At 50.9% G+C, this 19,540-nt stretch overlaps 5 protein-coding genes across 5 annotated transcripts; 1 reads left to right on the top strand and 4 right to left on the bottom strand.

Moving 5' to 3' along the window:
- Window positions 1–1,273: 1,273 nt before the first annotated feature.
- On the top strand, window positions 1,274–2,368 carry TRUGW13939_11600 (uncharacterized protein; the record flags this gene model as incomplete). The annotated part of the gene is made up of 4 exons (XM_035494706.1): window positions 1,274–1,429; window positions 1,483–1,538; window positions 1,588–1,728; window positions 1,783–2,368. The coding sequence occupies 4 exons, from the start codon at window positions 1,274–1,276 to the stop codon at window positions 2,366–2,368; spliced, it is 939 nt and encodes a 312-aa protein (XP_035350599.1).
- Window positions 2,369–2,625: 257 nt separating this feature from the next.
- TRUGW13939_11599 (uncharacterized protein) lies at window positions 2,626–7,297 on the bottom strand (the record flags this gene model as incomplete). The annotated part of the gene is made up of 2 exons (XM_035494705.1): window positions 2,626–5,364; window positions 5,429–7,297. The coding sequence occupies 2 exons, from the start codon at window positions 7,295–7,297 to the stop codon at window positions 2,626–2,628; spliced, it is 4,608 nt and encodes a 1,535-aa protein (XP_035350598.1).
- A 371-nt stretch (window positions 7,298–7,668) lies between these two features.
- TRUGW13939_11598 (uncharacterized protein) lies at window positions 7,669–8,796 on the bottom strand (the record flags this gene model as incomplete). Its single annotated transcript, XM_035494704.1, has 5 exons — window positions 7,669–7,979; window positions 8,035–8,508; window positions 8,568–8,584; window positions 8,635–8,683; window positions 8,751–8,796. 5 exons carry the CDS (start codon window positions 8,794–8,796, stop codon window positions 7,669–7,671), a joined length of 897 nt encoding a protein of 298 aa, XP_035350597.1.
- A 712-nt stretch (window positions 8,797–9,508) lies between these two features.
- Window positions 9,509–12,606, bottom strand: TRUGW13939_11597 (uncharacterized protein; the record flags this gene model as incomplete). The annotated part of the gene is made up of 5 exons (XM_035494703.1): window positions 9,509–9,661; window positions 9,711–11,080; window positions 11,143–11,581; window positions 11,641–11,741; window positions 11,793–12,606. 5 exons carry the CDS (start codon window positions 12,604–12,606, stop codon window positions 9,509–9,511), a joined length of 2,877 nt encoding a protein of 958 aa, XP_035350596.1.
- Window positions 12,607–14,031: 1,425 nt separating this feature from the next.
- TRUGW13939_11596 (uncharacterized protein) lies at window positions 14,032–19,407 on the bottom strand (the record flags this gene model as incomplete). The annotated part of the gene is made up of 4 exons (XM_035494702.1): window positions 14,032–14,038; window positions 14,092–14,160; window positions 14,224–19,133; window positions 19,204–19,407. 4 exons carry the CDS (start codon window positions 19,405–19,407, stop codon window positions 14,032–14,034), a joined length of 5,190 nt encoding a protein of 1,729 aa, XP_035350595.1.
- Between the last annotated feature and the right edge of the window lie 133 nt (window positions 19,408–19,540).

Here is a 19,540-nt window from a genome sequence, read left to right as displayed (position 1 = left end):
TTGAACAGATCGTAAAACCCGTATGTAGTAGTACTACTAAAGAAGGAAGAATGGGCCGATCAGCCAAGCTACTCCCAAAACAGGCTAGTATTTAGCGCAACGTGGTTTGTTGTGGTTTCTGCTTCTATTGAACTTGGCATCGACTTTTTTTTTATTTTTATGGAGAATTGTCGTGTTCAGCAGGTCATCAGGATATGCCGAGATGGCTGTGATCTTGGCTGTTACGTATTCATATTCTTGGCGGGATGGACCATTTTTATATACAAAGGAGTATAGAGGGGAAAACAAGCGCGACCGGCCCGTTAACGGCTGTACGTACATTTAGCCATTTACGTTTTAGCTCGCTTCCAAAAAGTAAATACACGTAATTGATAAGACTCCAAAAATGGGCTGGACCAAAATAAAGTTTCTTGGGAAAATCCCTTTTTTTATCTTTGCTGAGCCAGCCGCACGCGGTGTCGTTCCCAAAAAAACCGTGGGGTGCACGGTGCACACGTCGCGTATTGCCTATTTGAGAGATACTTGCGATCATGTAATAGAGATGTAATATCCAGTACAAGGGGTATTTTTTGAAAGAGTCCTTTGTTGATTGGAACCGAGTTATACGATAGTGGCGTATGGTATTGTAATATTGCAATATCCCACACACGAGCGATTCGTCCGTTAAAGCGGCGGCAGCAGCGACACTAGTCGATGAATAATCGATCATGAGGATTAATAATGCTGATACCAGCTGTCTTCTCTGGTCTAGATTTGCATTTTATATCTTTTCGATACGTAGAGTGATCTGGTTCGACCAAAGAACAACGTTCACTACGACTGGCAACACTCTAGAAATATGTATTGTACATGCTAACAATCCTGTACAGTACTATTCCGCTGTAACTAGTAGATAAATAATGCCTCAGGCCGACAGCCGAGCGCCGCTCCTCCCACTCGGCACGCGGCTGCCGAGCTTGTTCTTCCTTCACCCCGCATTATTCCATCTCGACATTACTGACAACCGACAAGTGACAACGTCTTGAATGTTGGCCGTGATAGACAACGTGGGGGGCTTCTAGAAACTAGCCCTTTTTTTTATCCTCTCGTACTCGTGCACATTGTCACTGCACAAAGTTCAAAGTTACAAACCGCTGGTGCCGTATGCATATGCATCCCAACACAACACACCCCTCGAGCTAACACCCATTCGAGAAAAACACCCCGAAACTAAAAACACGCAACAGTAAGAAACTGTTTATTTCCGATTCGTCAAGAAAAAAGAGAGAGGAATATGGCTTCGTCACACGGCCATCTGGCGCATCTGCTGCCCCTCAACTACAAACGTTTCATTGCAGATTGGCTCGAGGAGGACTGTCCCAGCTTTGACTACGGCGGGTTTGTCGTTGGCGAGTCGGAGGGGGAGGCCAATCTACTAGGCAAAAGCAAGGTTAGTCAAGGGGAAGGGGTATGTACCTGGAATGATATCACTGATAAACTTAGGGTGTTGTTGCCGGTGTACCGTTTTTCAACGAAGTCTTTTCCCAACTAGGATGCACGTGAGTTTTAGCTTTACTGACATGTTTGAACAAAACTTACCCATTCAAGGGTGCAATGGCACGTCCACGAAGGCCAACCCATCGAGCCCATCACAAAATGCGCTACAGTGCGAGGCCCAATCCGCAAGATTCTTCTTGGTGAGAGGGTGTCACTGAACATCCTCGCTCGCTGCTCGGGCATTGCCACCAAGTGCGTCCTTTCTTTCTTTAAAAGAAGATATATCCAGTCTAACCTCCCCCCCAGGACCAACGCCCTCGTCCAGGCCCTGCGCACTCATGGCTGGAACGGCACGCTGGCCGGCACGCGCAAGACGACGCCGGGCTTCCGCATCGTCGAAAAATACGGCATTCTCGTCGGCGGCGCAGATCCGCACAGGCACGATCTCAGCTCCATGACCATGCTCAAGGACAATCACGTCTGGGCCTGTGCCAACAACAAAGCTGCCGGAAACAACAACAGTCCAGACTCCATCGCAGCAGCAATCCCGCTCGCCGTCCACGCCGCCAAAGCCGCGGGCGGATTCTCCACAAAAGTCGAAGTCGAAGTACGCAGTATCGACGAAGCCAATGCCGCCATTGGCGCAGGCGCAGATGTCATCATGCTCGACAATTTCTCGGCAGAGGAAGTAGGCGTTGCTGCAAAGAAACTCAAGACGGAATGGGCAGCCAAGGGGAAACCAAGCGGCAGTTTTTTGATAGAGGTGAGTGGCGGCTTGACGGAGCATAATGCGCCGGCTCATGTCTGTGAGGACGTGGATATTTTGTCGACGAGTTCGATTCACCAGGGGACACCGATTGTGGATTTTTCACTCAAGGTTTCGTTGCGATGATATATTACTAGCGAACTGATATGATAGAAACGAAAAATATAAGTGTATGGTATTCCAATAATACATATTGAACATAAAAGTAAAGATGCATACATAACATTCATGACCCGAAAAACAATAACCAAACAACGCCCATGTCTATATATACCAATCCATCGTCCATTCATCATGCAAAAGCTCGAAATGTAAACACCATCATTGAAACAGGGTATCAAGCATCAATAACCAATAATCAATAAACAGCTCGCTGGATGCAACTACATCTCGATATCCACGGTTATCCCTTCGCCATACGAACTATGCGCATCCGTGTCATTGTCACTGCTGCGCTGCACATCATCTCCCGAAGACTCCACAGCTCGTCTATGAGCACTGCTGTTGTTACTGCTGCTGCTGCCAGCCTCCAAAGCCCGCTGGCCGCGACGCAGCCGTTCTCGGTCCAGTTCAGCTCGCAGCTCCATGTTCTCGGCAACGCGCTCTTCGAGTCTTTTGCGCGCGCCGTTGCGGTCGACCACGCGCGCTTCTCGCTCGGCTTTTAGCCGGCGCTCGAGTTCGCGGAGACGCTCGATCCAGCGTCGGTCTTGCTCGGCGTCGCTGAGGGTGGTGGTGGTGCTGCGTTGAGACTGGGTTGTTGCTGCTAGGGCGGTGGATGAGTGCGGAGTTCCGGGTGCGTTGCGGGTCACTATTCCCTTGCTAGTAACAGCAGCAGTAGTAGCACCAGATGATGATCGGTTAGGCGACGAACGGTCAAGGTCGTGGTCCGCAGCAACGTTGGCTGCAATAATCGCTGCACCAGCAGACCCAGAATGCCGGTTTCTCGAGTGTGGCTGCTGCATCAGGTTGAGCTCTGCTTTGAGCAGCCGGTTTTCAGTCCGCAGCTTGGAAACCTCTGGCGACGTGATCGAGGCTCGTTGCTGGGCACGGATGTTGCGCACTGCCTCCTCGACTCGGTCGAGCTTCTTGATACGCAACCCCAGATTGTGCTCGAGGGACTGGTATTCTTTCGTCAAGTCACGTTCCACCGCTCTGATGCGGTTCTTGAAGCCCGAGAGCATTCCCTCCACAGTTTTGAGGGCGAGGAGCAGGTTACGGCTGAATCCTGGCCAGAAGAGAATGTTGCCAATCACCTCTGTACTCGGTAGATTCCCGTTGATCAGGCTGTTAGAGTGTGCCCAGTCAGGGCCGCACATGGCCGATAGCCGCTTCCACAGGTTTAGGTAAAGCGTGTTGCGTTCGTTCAGCTGGTCTTTGAGCTGCTGCTCAAGAGAAGCATAGCGTTTCCGGTCCTGGCCTCGCGCATTTTCTAGGTCGGTGATGCGGGAGTTGTTTTGTGTTATTGTCCGTGATGCCTGTTGCTGAGATTTCAAAGCCTGGTCGAAAGAGTGCTTGTCGGCCCGACGAGCTTGTCGTTCACGTTCCAACAGATCCGCCAGTTTGCGAGATTCAAGCCCGTGGCTTTCCAGCAACGAGTCGCGGTTCTGTAATATCGACTCCTTCTCGTCAAGCTTCGTTCGCGTGCTTTCGAGCTCCAGCGCAGTCGACTCGAGCTCTTTCTGCAGTTTGATAATCGAGTTCAAAAGACTAGACCGCGTGCCGTTCAAGTCACCCAGGGCCTCGCGCAGCCCATTCTCAAGCTCCATGAGACGCTCTTTCCAGGTCGACGCCTCAATCTCCCGCGCAGACAGCGTCTTTTTCAACTTGCGCACCTCGTCTCTGGCCGTCGAAGACTCGCGGTTCAGGTCGTTTATAATGCGGTGCACCTCTTGCTTTTCTTTGCTCGCCACCACCTCGCGCTGGTGCCTTTCTTCGGCGAGTCGAGACTCTAGCTCCTTGGTCTTTTCGCGCTCAGCCTGGAGGTTGATCTGGTAGGTCTTTAGTTCAGAGTCAAGATCGCTGATGCGGATCTTGTCGCCATCTTGCTCTTCACGCAAGAAAGAAATTTCATTCTGGCTTGATTCGAGCTGGACGGTGAGTCGTTGGACTTTGGCGTTCGCCTCAAAGAGACTCTTCTCCAGAGAGTCAATCTCCCTGTTGGAATCCTGCAACTCTTGCTGCACTGTCTTGTATTTGCGAAGATTGTTCTGTGCGTCTTCCTCGAGTCGCAGTATGCCCTCACTTGCAGAACGCATTTCAGATTGTAGTGTCTTGAGGCTGTCTTCCTGAGTTCGAAGATCCACTTCTAGTCGTTGGCATTCATCAATTTTTTGGTCTAGTTCGTCCCCGAGCGCATCAATCTCCTCTTGGGCCTCGTGCTTGAGATCCTGCAAGGCTGCTTCACGCTCTTCGGCAATCTGATACGCTTGGTCGCGCTCCTGTTGCAGATTCTGTATTTCATCTTCAGCCTGGTCGACGTCTGCTTGATACGCCTTGTCCAACGTCTCAAGCTCGGTCGTGTATTCGTCAAGCTGGCCCCGTAGTCCTTGATTCTCTAGTTTTAGCGTAGATACTTGGTCTCGTAGCTCGCCGTTGCGTATTTCCAAGTTGTCCCGTTCGGTATCGCTAGCAGAAGTTCTTGTTCCGTTGCTGGCACGAGACGAAGAGCGGGCATGGGCTCGTGATGCCGAGCGCTCAAAAATGCTGTCGCTTGTAATCGACTTGGCTCCTTCGCGGCGTTGGAGTTTGAGATCTTCGATTTCTTGATATAGACGATCCTTCTCCCTGTTGCGAGATGTAAGCATCGACGTTTGAGCGCTAACTTCTCGGCGCAGTTCAGCGTTTTCTTGCTTTAGCAACTCGATTTCCACTAGAGTGTTGCTGGCAGAGCTGGGAACAGTCAATCGGCGGTCCTGGTCTCTCTCGGAAGTAGATGAATGTGATATAAAGGATCCCTTTCGCCCAGATCTTCCATATCGCCCAGATCTTCCATATCGCCCGGCTTCGGAACCAAAGCTGGCTTCAGCCTTCATGCGTAGAATCTCGTCACGAAGCCGTCTGTTTTCCTCGTCGGCTTGCTCGCGAGCAGCCGTCTCGGCATCAAGCATGTCTTTCCACATGTCCTGTCATATATTAATTAACATCCTGGACACCTGAAAATGAAGAAGGGAAAAAACTATAACTCACCCTCTCTTCTCGTGCACCAGTCTCCGACCCAGCCGGACGAGAATCCCCCATAGACCTAACAACCTCAGCCAGCCTGCGTTTCTCATTCTCGCCAACAAAAACCTCGGATCGCAGCCGCTCCATCTCAACTTCGTATGTCTCGATCCTCTCTCTCAAGAACACAATTTCTTCTTCTGTTGCTGCCTCGTCGTCAGTCTCGCCACCTTGGTTGGCGGAATCCTTGCCAGCCTGGCGGTCCTTGAGTCGTTTTTCCAAATCTCGAACCGTACGCTTCATTCCCTGGTTGTCCTTTTGGAGTTTAAGCTTGTCTGATTTGAGCTCGACGTTTTCCGATATCATCTCCTTGATGCCTTCTTCCGATCGTTTATTCAACGCCTCGTTCAAGAAATGAATCCGCATTTTCAGGTCAAAGTTCTCTTTGGACAGACGATCAATTGTACTGCTCTGCTCCTTTAGCGTCAGACTCCGGCCACTTCGGCCAAACGCAGGGGTTGGTGCGCCAGCAGTCCGTTTTTCAGGAGACATGCTGGTAGAAAATTTCTCTCGAAACTGGCGCGCAAAGGTTCCGGGAACCTGAATGTCCTCGACGCGGGCTGCAATCGCAGTATCCGTTGGCAAAGACACGTCTCTCGGTGCGGCTTTCGGGGTCGTGGGCACGACGTCTTCAAGATCATGGATAGGAGGCACGGAGACAGTGTCCTCCTCGTCCAAGGTATGCAATCCACCATCAGTCGCACCGCTGGCGACCCGTTTGTCAAACACATTCTCCTCGCTCACCCCGGACACCCCTGACGCCATGCTTCCCAAGCTAATAGACCGCGAGAGATCTGTTCGACTCTTGTTGGCGTTACCTGAGACTGCTCCGCCGGACTGCAAAGCAAAATCAGCCCCCAGAGTTGCGTCGCTGGTAGTAATATCTGTATTCGCACTGTTGACGGACGACATGGAAAATCGATGCGATGACTGGCGGCTCGTCAGATACCGCGGGCGAGATCGTCTTCGCTCAGACGGGGTCCGGGAAAGCTTGCTGTCGTCTTCATTCTCTATAAAAGCGTCGCGCGATGGCCTCGAGTCGGACGGGGTTGGCGATAAATTGCGTCTGCTCTTTTTAGGCGTAAGACTCAGCGGGCCTTCACCACGGGAATTACTGCTGCTGTTGTGAACAATATTCTTCGACGCAGTCGACAGGACGCGCGAGACGGTTCGCTCGGCGGCGGCAGCAGTCGGTGACGAGGTCAGCGTTTCCAGAGCCGATGTGTTTTCATAATTTCGCTGGCGGTTACGAGGGCCAGGCGTGGCATCGAGATCATTAAACTCTTCCTCTTCCTCTTCCTCGTTCGCATGTCCGTGTAAATCCCCAATCGAGTTATCCCCATACCCCCCAAATCCAGCATCAATGTCATTGAACGAGCCCCCTTCTTCTTGTTCCTCTCTACTTCGCTCCTCGCCAATGCCGACAAGATACGTATCGTCGGCACCAGCATTAGCGTTTTCCGGCGCAACGCCGATAGTCGAAGGTTCCGGCAAAAAGCTAGACTCGATATCCATTAGCTTCTGCTGCATCTCCTTCTCGTCGAGAATGGTCTGGTTGTCTCGACGGTGCGTATAGTCGGGATCGCTGGATGGATGGTGCAACAACGAGAGGCTGTTGTCGTTGTCGGCGTTGAGCGCGCTGTCGTTGTATTCGGGCAAGGGGGGGAGAGAGACTGCGGACTCGTCGTTGGGGGGTTCATGGATTGATATACTCGTGTCGGCATGTTCATTATCATTGTCGGAGTTGTGTGTCTCGCGCTCAGTGGTTGATGATTCCGTTGCCTGGCGGTCGTGATGGTCGTGATGGTCGTCGTGGTGGTGATCCTCCTCCTCCATGGTGCTGGCTCGACCGCGTCTTCAAGCGGCGGCTGAGTTTGTTGTGTCGTGTGCAGTGAGTGAGCGTCACTCAACCAGAGTCGTAAAGCCGATTGTCATGTCTTGGAGTGTTCCTGTTGACATTATTTATTCTCGGGCGAAGCAAGCGTCTTGTTTGTTTTCTCCACACGGCAGGAGGGCCCACCCGCGCCGTTGGCCAGGCCGACGCGAGGGGCCAATCACTAGCACTTCCATAGTACATATCAAATTATATTGTTGCTATATTACTATAGATAGACACACAAAAAGAAAACACTAGCGATGGGGGTATTGAAGCTAACAGCACAAAACGTTCAGAACAACATAGCAGAAATACATTTTTTAAAAAAAAATCACAGGCACAAAATGCGCCTCCACCAGGATCTGGATTCCTTCTTCGATGCTGGCATTTTTTGCGAGGTAAACTTCTCGTCTTCGTCTGTCTCTGAAATAGTGGCGGTCTTGGTCGTAGCGGTTTTGCTCCGACCCAGAAAGTTCCACCGCGAGCTTTTGCTGCTGCTCTGGCGAGCACTGCTGCTGCTGGTGTTTTGGTCGCCCACAGACAGGGCCGGAGTGCGAGCTGTCGACGATCCCATACGTGGAGGGGGCTGGTTTTGCGCGAGGTAATGCTGTCGACGGGCCTCGATTACTCGTCGAACAATCACTAGTCACACACAAGTCAGTCTTTTTCTGTTTGTCCTCGGGGCTCAGTCACATACGCGCAAAAGTCTCTTCGATATTGACCATTTCCCGCGCACTCGTTTCCATGAACCCACAGCCGTGTTTCCGCGCATACTCCAGTCCGTCGCGAGCTGGGACGACTCGGCCTTCTTTGAGATCGCATTTGTTCCCTGCCACAATCTTGACGGGCGGCGGCATGCCCACTTGGAGACCCTGGCCGTTATTATTGTTGTTGTAATTATTACTATTATAACTATTATTATCGCGACTCTCCTCCAGCAGCCGCTGCGTGTCCTCAAAGCGCTGCTCGGTCTCGATATCGATCATATCCATGAAATAATCCAGCGCTTCCAGACTGGGCTGGTTGGTGATGTCGTACACCAGCAGAAAGGCATCCGATTTCAGGTTCGACGAGGCCCAGAGCCCGCGGTATTCTTCTTGGCCGGCGGTGTCGGTGATGGAGAGGAAGTAGTCGGTGCCGTCGATGTTGCGTGTTACCGAGTACGAGTCCTCTTGGATCTTCGTTAGCGAAGGGGATTGTTATTGGGTTGTAGAAACGTAAGAGTCATACCGATGGTCGGATCATATCTAACTCGCATTAGCCTGCGTTTCTATCTGTTATAGGGCTTCGGACATACTCATGAATCCACTGGCTGCGTACAAGACGCAAGGTAATTGACGATTTTCCTGCACCACCATTTCAACTCGGTCAGTCCAGCGATTAAAAACCATAAACAAGCTGCAAAGAGCTCACCGCATCCTCCATCCCCGCATATCGTTATGGAAACTTTATCTGCCATCGTGATGGCCCGCGTGGGTGGCCTGAAGAATTGATAGATGCGGGCTTAGCCTGTGAAATCCCTGTACAATCAATCCGTGTTGGTACAGTATGATAGATGTGATATCAATTGTCAAGATTCAATGTAAACGAGTGGTCGACAGAGTGTAGCAGTGAAAAAAAAAAAAAAGGAACAAAAAAAAAAAAAAAGACAAGCAAGGAGCGTATATATGCGATCACGAGAAGAAAAAAAGACAACAAATATGTGGAACGTGGTGCAAGCCCGCCAAGCGCAGTGCCACTAATAAAAGATTGGAAGTCGACCTGCACCTAGTCCATAGCACAGCCAGCACAGCACGCGCAGTCGTTTCTTTTTCGTGTCAACCCAAGAAAAACAACAAAGTTTCAGGAATCTGGACGAAGCTTGGGCGCTAATTATTCTTCTGGCGCCCCCTTTTTAGATAGCGCTAGTGCCTGGTCCGGCATGGTCGCGCCCCACTGTGTGCCTTGTCTAGGCCTGAAGAAAGCTAGCTCCGGAGGAGATAATGAGATGATGAGGATGATATTATTGAGACATTCAAACATTATATTGCCAAAAAGATAATTGGTTGTATATCACAGCAATCCATAAGCTGTAAATAGACTCCATCTACTCCGTAATATACCCCAACTGGCCGAAATCCTTCTGAACGTATATATACAGCATCATCCTTCCTATGCAAGACATCCAAGGCTTAGCCTGAAGAAGCTTTCGTGTCGCCACTGCTGGCTGAGCGTTCGATTTCCGGTCTATCCTCCGTTACACTCCCTGGCGAAGGCTTCGCCGATGATGAGCTCGAGTTTCTGTCATTCTGATCAGGCGGCTTCCGTGGAGATATACGACCGTTCTAGAATCTGTCAGCTGTGACAACACCAAGCTGTGAAGACAAAGCTTACCTGTTTGGCCCACCTCAGCCCACAGCTATTGCAGAGATCGCGATTACCGCTAGGTCCACGCCTCCATTCTGGCGTATTTCGAGTGCTGCAATTAGTGCACGCCTTCTCCATTGGCCCCGTGCCCTTCTTCCTCTTGCGCTTTTTCCGGCGACTGATCAGCGCTTGAAGTTCTTCGGCGAGTAGTCGATTATGTCTCTCCAATTGTCGCAATTCAAACTGCCAACTAGAGCTTCGGACAGACTTCAATTCTTCAAAGATGTTGTTATCCGACACAAGCGCTTCGTCTTGGTTTCCCAAAGGCAAGCCATGAGAGCCTGCCTCCGTTGACGCACGCTGTGCGACCTGTCCGGGCCCAGGACGAGTCGTAGATTTTGTTTGTTTTGCAAAACTCGTCTGATTGCCTGGACCGGGAGATAGCGGCGTGGTGTAGCTGTTTGCGCTTGAATCCGCAGTAGAAGATGCGATCAACACCGGGTTTCGTTGTGGGAGATAGCTGGCGCGAGAAGACTTGACCAGTCGCGTTTGAGCCACAAGATACGAAGGTTTGGTTCCAGGGGCTGCGTCGCCTGGAAACAGAGTAGTCTGCGCCTGTAGCACATGTCCACGTTTATGCCTAATCTCGTGCTTGAATATTGCCTTGTGACCTGTACGCGCAATCTCCAACGCCTTCCCCAACTCTCCCCGCGACTCGTTTCGCATAAACTCCTGGATCCCTTTCCCGGTCATTTCGTCCGGCGTTCTGTCAAGAAGAACACGAGCGTTAGATGATACGAACAAGAACATGCCCGAGATCGACATCTTGGTCCACAAGTCACCCTCCCCTATGCCGCCGACTTCGAGAACACTAGGCCAATCAAGGGTGTACACGGGGCGCTCTCGGCCAACAAGTATCAAGCACTTGCGCCCCTTTCCAGGCTCAACATGCAGTGATCCATGGCTTTCAAACCACACATAGCCACTATTCTTTCGTCGAATGCGATACACCACACTCACAGACGTTCCAACCGTCGCCTGCTTGAGTTCACGGGTGACGGGGGCAATATCACTTGGGTGGCAGACAGAAGATATTGACTTCCCTACCAGCTCATTTGGTTCGTATTCCAGCAGCCGACGGCTTGACTGAGACAAGTAGAGAAAGAGGCCCTTCAACGACAAAACGTGAATGACATCGTCGGCATTTTCAAGCAACACACGATCGAGGTACCGACTTGAGATATCCTTGGTGCCTGCACCAATAGACCTCAGGGCGGAAGTGACTTCATTATGGCTGATGTTCTTGGACAAACTGTTTTGGGGCTTTCGTGAATCAGGCGCATGCAGGACATATCGAGAAAGTTGATCCCGTTGGTAATTAATTGTATAAGATCCATCTACCTCAATTATTATTAGACAAATACGACTTGAAACTCAAAGGAGTGACGTGAAGACATACCGGAATTGCGTTTGGTGACCGCCTGAGGCTGCTCGACTAGGTCGACCTGGAAGCCGACGTAGAATCGGTAGTCGGGCGAGCCCCATCGAATGGGAATCATGGTCAAAAGATTCATAAACGATTGTCCTCCTTTCCTGTAGTTTATCATGCTAACCTGGACCTCAGAACGGCTGCGGATCTTCTCTCTGAGACGGTAAACAGTCTCATCGTCTACGTATTTTCGTTTAATACCTGGGTTCACTTTGCCATCAGGGGCTTGCAAGAAACGACAGTTCCTGCCCAATATTTCATGTCTCGTGTAGCCAGTCAGCCTTTCGAATGCATCTGACACGTACGCAATCGGATCGTCGTGAGATGTGATGTCACAAAGGATGAATGCACAGGACATGTCAACGGCGCCAATATCTATCTCCGGGTTCGGCCTGGATGCTATCTTCGCCTGTGCACAAGCCACATTAATATCATTAATAAACATTCAGTCTCATGGTGGGTACTTACCAGAATACTAAACATATCGAAGCCGCTGCTAGAGTAGACGTTTAGATATTGAGAAGCGACTTTGCCTCGACCCGGTTTCGGAACAGCAGATGCGGCAATTTCTAGTTGCACGTCAGTATCACTAGTGATCCACTTTTGGATATTAGACTTACCAGGAGGAATAAATGGAGTCTGCACCGAAGGGGTGTTGTTCGGTCGAGTAGGGGGGTCGGATGTTACAAAAGAGCCCGAGTCGACGTCAGGGTTGGTATTTTGGCTCGGAGCAGCGAGATGATCCGTCTCTATCTGTAGGTTTTGGCCAGCCAAGGGCAGATTGAAGTTTGACGACATGGTCAGCCAGTTCTCCTGGTTGGGTCCGGCAGCCACTGGGCCTTGCATAGAAGGTTGTAAGGTGGGCTCATAAGTGGCAGTTGAGAATATCATGTTCATCGGGTGCTGCGAGGGCGGAGCAGGGCCGCCATATGTTAATGGTAAGCCCATAGGTGGATTCTGATAATTATGAGGGGCTGCATAGTTCCCAAAGGCAGCCATTGGGTCTAGGGCAGGCGTGAATGTAGGAGGAACATAGCCCTGTTGAAGCTGAAAGCGCTCAGCAGCGCCGTCATACATATGTCCAGACGGATGTGGGTGTTGAGGCTGCGAAGTGGCACTATTCGCAAACATCATTGCAGAATCCGGTCCGTCGTTAGGGTCGTTACCTGTTGGCGATGGACCAAAATGGTAGCCAGCAGCAGGATTGCCAGCAAAAGCCATAGAGCCGGTTGGACGACCAGAGACGTGGTCCAGCAACGGGTAATTCTGCTGGCTCATGTCATTTGCTTGAGGTGGTTGACCCGGGTTGAACCCAATGTTGATACCATGGCTGCTGCCCTGGAGCGACGACGGGGCAGCAGCCGTGGAGCTCACAGGATAAGACTGGGTCGAATCTTGCCGGTCATCGAATTGCAAGGAATTGAAGCCACCCATTTCCACCCCCAGAATCAGAGGCGTGTATTAATATATACACGAGACAATAGTCAAGGAGCTCTAGCCCCGCAACGGTGGTTTTGGCGGATCGATGCCCGCGCACAACGAGACACGTCCAAGAAAGGGAGATGTTTTCCTGTTACTTTGCCGAGAGCTGACCGCGCAAGGAATTCATGAGGATGGATAAAGCAGGCTCAATGGAAGGGGCGAGCCGAAAGGAAATGGTAGCTAGATGGCACAGTATAGTCCAACCTGACGCGGGCCTCTCGGTGGCAAATGCAAGAAGAAGCGAAGAAGGGAAAGGAAGAATAAGAATTAGAATAAAATTACGAAACGACCAAATGCAGGAGAAGCAAAAGAAGAACCAGAAGAGCGCCAGAATCACAGCGAGACGGATTTTACTTGCCTCGGGGTTAAACTTGGCGAAGACTCGCGAAGGAAGGAGCTCAGCGGGCGGGCCGTAATATAACTCTTAGGCTTCGCATACATGGCTGATACATAAAATACACACATTACCAGCCAGTCGGATACTGTGATTAGCCTTTTTAAGCGAGTTTGACGTCGTTTGGCAGGGGCTAGGCCACTCAGAGCTGACCTTGGGGGGGCTGGACCCACTGCAGCGACGCCAAAGCTTGTCACCGTTACCGTCCTGTACGTAACCAGCGTAATTTACAGAGCATTCGATCAAATTCAGTCAACGCGTGTCTAGACCCCTTTACTGCTGTAAGTCTTTGTGATTGCGCCGTATGTTGGAGAAGAAGTGGAATTCCACGTGAAAAGAAACTCTGCCAAAGACAAAAACGATCTGCACAACGCACAGATAGCATATGTACCGCCACAGAGGGATCTAAAGCATACTATTCGTTACCAGGGACAAAATCAGGTTGCATATGCATGTATCACCGCAATAATACTAATTAATTATTCCAGCTTTGTCCATTGCCGATATCAGTTGACAGCTGAGCAGATCGACCCACACTAGATCGGGCGGTTGTCCAGTCGGGGAACTTTTGGCTGGCTTAGTGTGCCGGGGAAGCTCGCAAGACTGTGCATGATGCCAACGAGGGATAGTAGTCAGGAGTCTGTGCGCTAGAAATAGGACTAGTCACATCAGACCAGTACATAGCTATCTTTTATCACTATAGTTTTATGTTCTTATAGGTCGAATTTATGGTTTAATTACTAGGACAAACAACTGTGATAATTAATATAATCTAAAAGCCTCATATAAACGCAAGTTAGCTAATGTTTGACATGCAATATCTCGCCACGCTCAACGCAGTCTAGCAAACGCCTCTATTTCTCGACGACAGAAATCTTCAATGCAAAAAAGGTGATGAAGAAAAGAAGAAGCCAATCAATCGTCAGGCCAGCCGTCAAATGACAAGAGAAAAAAAAACCACCCAGATTCAGTGCTGGTGTGCATCAATTACTGTCACCATGTTAGCCAATGTGAAACTCTTCCTTAGCTGAAGCAAAACTTACTATATTTCAATTGGCGAAATCTGATCAAGCGTATAGAGCCAATTACCTCCCTGTTCTTCCTTTTCAAGCCTGTTTTTTTTTTTTTTTTTGGTTAGCAAGTCTCATTAGTATATTTCAAAGAAAATCACCCACCAGTCATAAGGCCAGCCAATCAAATGACCTTGCACCATTTCGAGAAGCTCCTCTGCATGTCGCGAATCAAGAACACCGTCCGAAGGATGGAATCCAGCTCGCGAGCCTTTGGTCATCGTTCGCCGGCGCCGGCGCTGAGCGGGCTGAGAGGACTGCGAAACATTCATGTTGAGAGCGGCCGAATACCCAACGGTTTGCGGTTCTGTCGGATCTTTGCTTTCGGCTTCTGTAGTTGCAGCAGCATCAGCCACTCCCGTGGGCCTGTCGGTCGATTCCTTCAATGCTGCCTTTTCGTCGTCCGCTGTCGATGTTTCTGACGCCTCGTTACTTTGCTTCTGTGCATCAGTACGAGACTCTGAGCTTCCATCTGTCTCTGGTTTGGGAGCCTCAGCCGCCGTTGATTTCTCGGGATCCTGAGCGCTACCCTGGGATTTCGGCGGCGGCTTGTTGCTTTGCGCCTCTGCAAACTTTTCGCCATAAGACATGTACTCTTTGTATTCTTTCCACGATGTCACCTCGCTGTCAGGCATGCAACGGAACACCGTGCGGTAGATCTTGGTGTTGTTCTCGGCAATCGTCTGCCAGACATCGTAGTAGAACACATCGTTGATTGGATCCCTCATGCAGTGTTCATCCACAAATGGCTGTTTGATCCCGGCTGCAAGAGGATGAGAGAACTCAGATGAACCAGTTGGTTCGCGAGTTGGCAATACGGGAGCACAAATGTCAACGTCGTTTGTCTGCGGCAGCGGTGGTAGCTGGGACGGGAAACTCTCCAAGCCAGCACTGTTAGTTTCAACATTGCTAGAGGGTGGTAGAGGCAAAGATGGCTCCTGGGTTGGGACACTCTTCTGACTCTTATTTGGCTTGGCTAGAGTTCCCCTGCCCTCCGAGGCAATGTCTTTTACAAGCACCTCGGTGTCATTGGCGACAAGCTCCGAATCGCGGCCAAAACCAACGCCTGCTTCGAGGCTGGTGTTCATTTGATCAGTCCCGTTACCGTTAACATCCTTTCGGTGCTCAGTATTCTCCGTAACTCTTGGGTCTGCCGTCAGTTTGCGGCTAGATTTCAGGTTGGGGTTGTTGCCCTGTTCCCAGTCGACATCGTGGTTAAAGCTGTGCATATCTTCTGAGCGTGTCAGGAATTCGTCTTGAATTCGGTGTCGCCGTTCAATCATCTCCCGCTCGTCCTGTTTTTCCCGCTCCAGAGACTCCGTCTCGACTCGGTCACTTTCATTGCCATCCGATGCGCAGTCCTCGCTATCCCGGCCATTTGACGCCGCTTCTGTTGCCAAGTCGCGTTCGAGCAGCTCGTCCACATCGATACCCAGGTGCTCTCGCATCAGCCGCATCCGCAGGGTGTGTGGGAATCGCCCGACGAGGTACGGTTTTTGATCCATTGTAGACCAGATCATATCCGTGTCCCTAACCACCGCCGCGCATTCCGAGTCGCGTGAGCCCAGCATGGACCGCTCGTTGATATTTGCAGATCCTATAATGGCTGCTCGGTCATCCACCACCATGCATTTTGCATGTATGTAAAGCTGTTCCGTTACCAGCTGCTTGTTGGGGCCAATCTTGCCCCATGTTCGTAAGCTGAAGAATTGAATGTAGTCCTCAGGCTCGATGCCTTCAGCTCTGAGCCGTCCAAATATAGAAGTCTCACCGCGACAGATGCTACGGTATTGGCACTGCATGATCAGACGAACACTTGTGCCACCTTCGGAATCAACCGTGTTCTGGAAACCCGGCATGAGAGGGATAATGATCACCGCACGCCATGTTTCACCATTTCGCGCTGCTCGGATGATTCTTTCAACCAAAGCATCTCCGATTAAGTTCTCGACCTTTTTGCCCTCAATCTCGCAGGTACTGATGAAGAACTGGTTCTCAATGTATACAAAATGCTCAGACTGTTCAATCAGCTTGACGTATGCATTCATGATGCTGTGTTCTGTCACATCGGGAGTTCCCGTAGACCATGTGCTACTTGAACGAAGTATCTGGACTTCACAGGTGCCATTGAGGCCAAGGGCCTCCAAATCAGCGGGGTTAAAGTCTGGTGGCGGAAGCAGAAATGGTGTTGGCCGCGTTGGCTTGCGTTGGCGGAGAATATAGTTCCATCTTTGCACAAAGTGTCGCGTGAGATCACGGGCCGGCTGGCCCACTACGTGCATGGAAATGTCATGCCACGGCATTCTTGGAATGACGTTGCGGTCGTACATCTCCTCATAAGGTTTATCCAAGTCGTAAAAGTCTTGAACACGGGGGTTAGAGTAATCCTTGCCTGGCCAGAGCTGGCAGTGGTCGGCATCTTTTGGTGCCTCCGATGTTTCAAAGCCCGTGGGTTTGTCGTCAGTGAGGAGATGCTGAGGGGTGTCCCAACGACCAAAACACAGATCAATTCCTCCCACGAATGCGAGCGTATGGTCGATAATGCAGAGTTTCTCATGATGAGCCCAGAAGAATGTGTTCTGTCGGAATTGATTGGGTGATCGTTGCACAAAGACATTGGGGTGGAGATCAAGTAGCGAGAACTTTGAGTATTCGGAATCAATGGGGATGGCCGAGTTGATGTTGCGATACATAATCACGAAAACCTTGACCCCTTCATTAGCCTTCCTCTGAAGTAGCCGGTCCAACCTCCATTTCTGGCTGATGGCAGCTGGCCGCCGCATATAAAGTTCCGGACTCAACCACCAATCGTGGATATAGATGACGTCCTTTGCCTGGTTGATCGCCCGCGATACAAGCCACATGTGATCACGTCCGTCCACGAGCCACTGGGCAAAACAGCCTTTTCGTACGGGGGCAAAGCTATCGAACCGATTCGGCTTCGACCATGGTGTGTTATCAACCATGAACCGGATTGAGTCCTCAAACTGATGCAACTGTCTTTCATTGCGTGCTAGTAGTCGCAATTTCCGCTCCGAGTTTTCAAGTCTTAGTGTGTGATGCTGAGGATGGGCAGCCGACTCTTTAGCGGACCGAGCAATGTCTTTGGCGTTTTGATCTCTGAGTCTAGGCTTCTGCGACTGAATCTTGAAGAAGGAATCGACGAGAAAGACGTCGTATATATTCATCTCTTCCGGAGAGTCGACACAGACGACGTAGCTGTGGCGCACAAGGAACCATTTGGGCGAATGCCTTTTCTTGACCATAGAAGGTGTGAGAGCTTTGCGGAAATCCAAGCCCTTTGCTGACTGTATAACCAAAAACCCTTCCTTTCCGTGATAGCTTCCTTCAGCAGCCAGTCGAACTCCCAGTGCAGACAGCTCGAGAAACTTGCAAAGCCGATTACTGTTAGGTCGGAAAATTAGGAACCGAATCATCTTCTGCAAATAGCTTTCAAGTTTCTTCCGCTGCCGTTCGGTATAGGACCTCCTTTCGCCGGTAGCTGTTGCGCCGCCTTCTCCAGCAGTCGCATCGCCCTCCTGTGCAATACTAGATCGACGACGTGCCACCGCAAAGGACGAGCGTCGCTTCTTCGTTTTACGACGAGCCTCGGTCCCACTAGCTTCAGCACCAGTTTCATAGCCACCGCCGTCGTCCTCTTCCTCTTCACGTTCACTGTCGAGCCCACGAACGCCTCGTAGGTAAGGGAACGCACTTCTAGGGAAACGAGGCAGACCCTGGCCAGCATCGGCGGTCTTCAGTTGTATGTACTTTTGAGTACCGATCTGGAGTTTGTATTTCAAATGTAAATTGGCAAAGTCTCTCAGTGTGCGGTGAACTATCCATTTCATGCGAGTCATTCCGCTTCCGTATTCCAGTTCGATTCGAAAAACTAAATGACGATCTCCATGGTTTGAGTCGATTCGGCTGTCGGTAATCTGGACCTTGAGCTGTTCAAGTAAAATAGGAATACGCCTGCTCCCATGTTCATCACGCTGGAACATGCTGGCAAGGATCAGAGCAGCAGGGGTGCCGGATGTAAGTTCGGCAAGAAGCTCTGCAGATTTGACGTGGTCGACAGTATTTTCTCCCTTACGCCTCTGACCGATCAGTTTCAGTCCTGCCTTGATCTGGCGCCATTTCTGGGCGCTTAAACTCGAGCCTCTTTCGGCTTTATGCCGCCTCCACACCTCTCTGAAACCTTCCTGCTCTCCAGCCGGGCTGCCAAAGGCAGTCAGTCGCCGGAAGTTGCTAGGTCTTCTCTCGTCATTGTTGTTACTATTTTGAGTATCTTGGCGTCCTCCGTAGGTCAGCCCACGAGCAGTGGACATCCACGCATTGCTTCGTTTTCTCCAGTTTGAGTCCATATTCAACCGATCCCGACCTTCATCTTCCGAGACACCATCGCGAAGCTGCGGAGAGAAATCGGCAGTAGCTCTGCGCGGGAATATGCTCGGTCTTTGCTGCTGGTCGGGCTGGTGGTGGAACGAGTTGAACGAGAACAGGCCGGGATGGGCATTTGCTACTTTGGGGGTTGTTGGCGCGGTTTGCGGGCCTGGGGAGTCTGTATTGGCCCTGTGTGGTCGCTTGTTCTTCTTCCTTCGTCGCAATCGCAGTCGCTGTTCGCCGCCGCTTTCCTCGCCATCGGCGTCTCCTTCACTCTCCTCCTCCAACGGAGCTGGGAACCGGAATTCCTCGCGCTCCGAGCCTGGGGTTTGTAAATCGTTTGGCGGGCGAGTCTCTCCAGAAGCGGTAGCCACACTCGCAGAGCGGGAGTGCGACGGGAAAGACGGCGTGACAGCAAACGCCTTGAGCTTGGTCAAGAGAGACTGTTTCCGGTCCTTGGACAAGACATCGTTTTCATCGGGTGCAAATGAAGACGAGCGCGAGCGGTCTTGTTCGGGGATGTCGTTGTCAGACGTGTTTTGCGAGAACTGCACGTTACGAGCCGCCGTGGGTGTCAACGTTCCCGGCAATGGTGGCCGCGATTCTTCATCCTCGGCAATTCCTAGGATCTGTGGCGTGGTTAATTGACATGTTTGGCATTTCCCAAGGCATAGCCTATCAGCCAGGAAAGAAGCTCACCTCTTGTATAGGCTGATCAACCACATTGCTTCCGTATGTCGGAGAGATTGCCGGGCTTTTATCACCCTCGCCTTGGTTTACTTCAATGGACGGAGTCAAAGTCGACGAAGGTTCTGTGGAGGAGGAAGGGTCCTGGCGCAAGGGCTTTCTGGGGATATTTCCGATGCCGTTATTTTGTGACGTTGTCGCGCTAGAATCAGCCATTCTAGAAGACGGCGACGTGCCTTGGCCCTAATAACAAACAAGTAACATCATGTCAGCCATGCTATCGCTGGGTCATAACAAGCAGTGTCTTTGCTCACCGATTAATGGGACCGTGACCGTGAAAGATTCGTGT

Source organism: Talaromyces rugulosus, chromosome VI, assembly GCF_013368755.1.
Source record: "Talaromyces rugulosus chromosome VI, complete sequence".
Taxonomy (NCBI): domain Eukaryota; kingdom Fungi; phylum Ascomycota; class Eurotiomycetes; order Eurotiales; family Trichocomaceae; genus Talaromyces; species Talaromyces rugulosus.
Note: the sequence above shows the minus strand (reverse complement) of the source record. Positions and strands in the feature narration are given on the sequence as shown.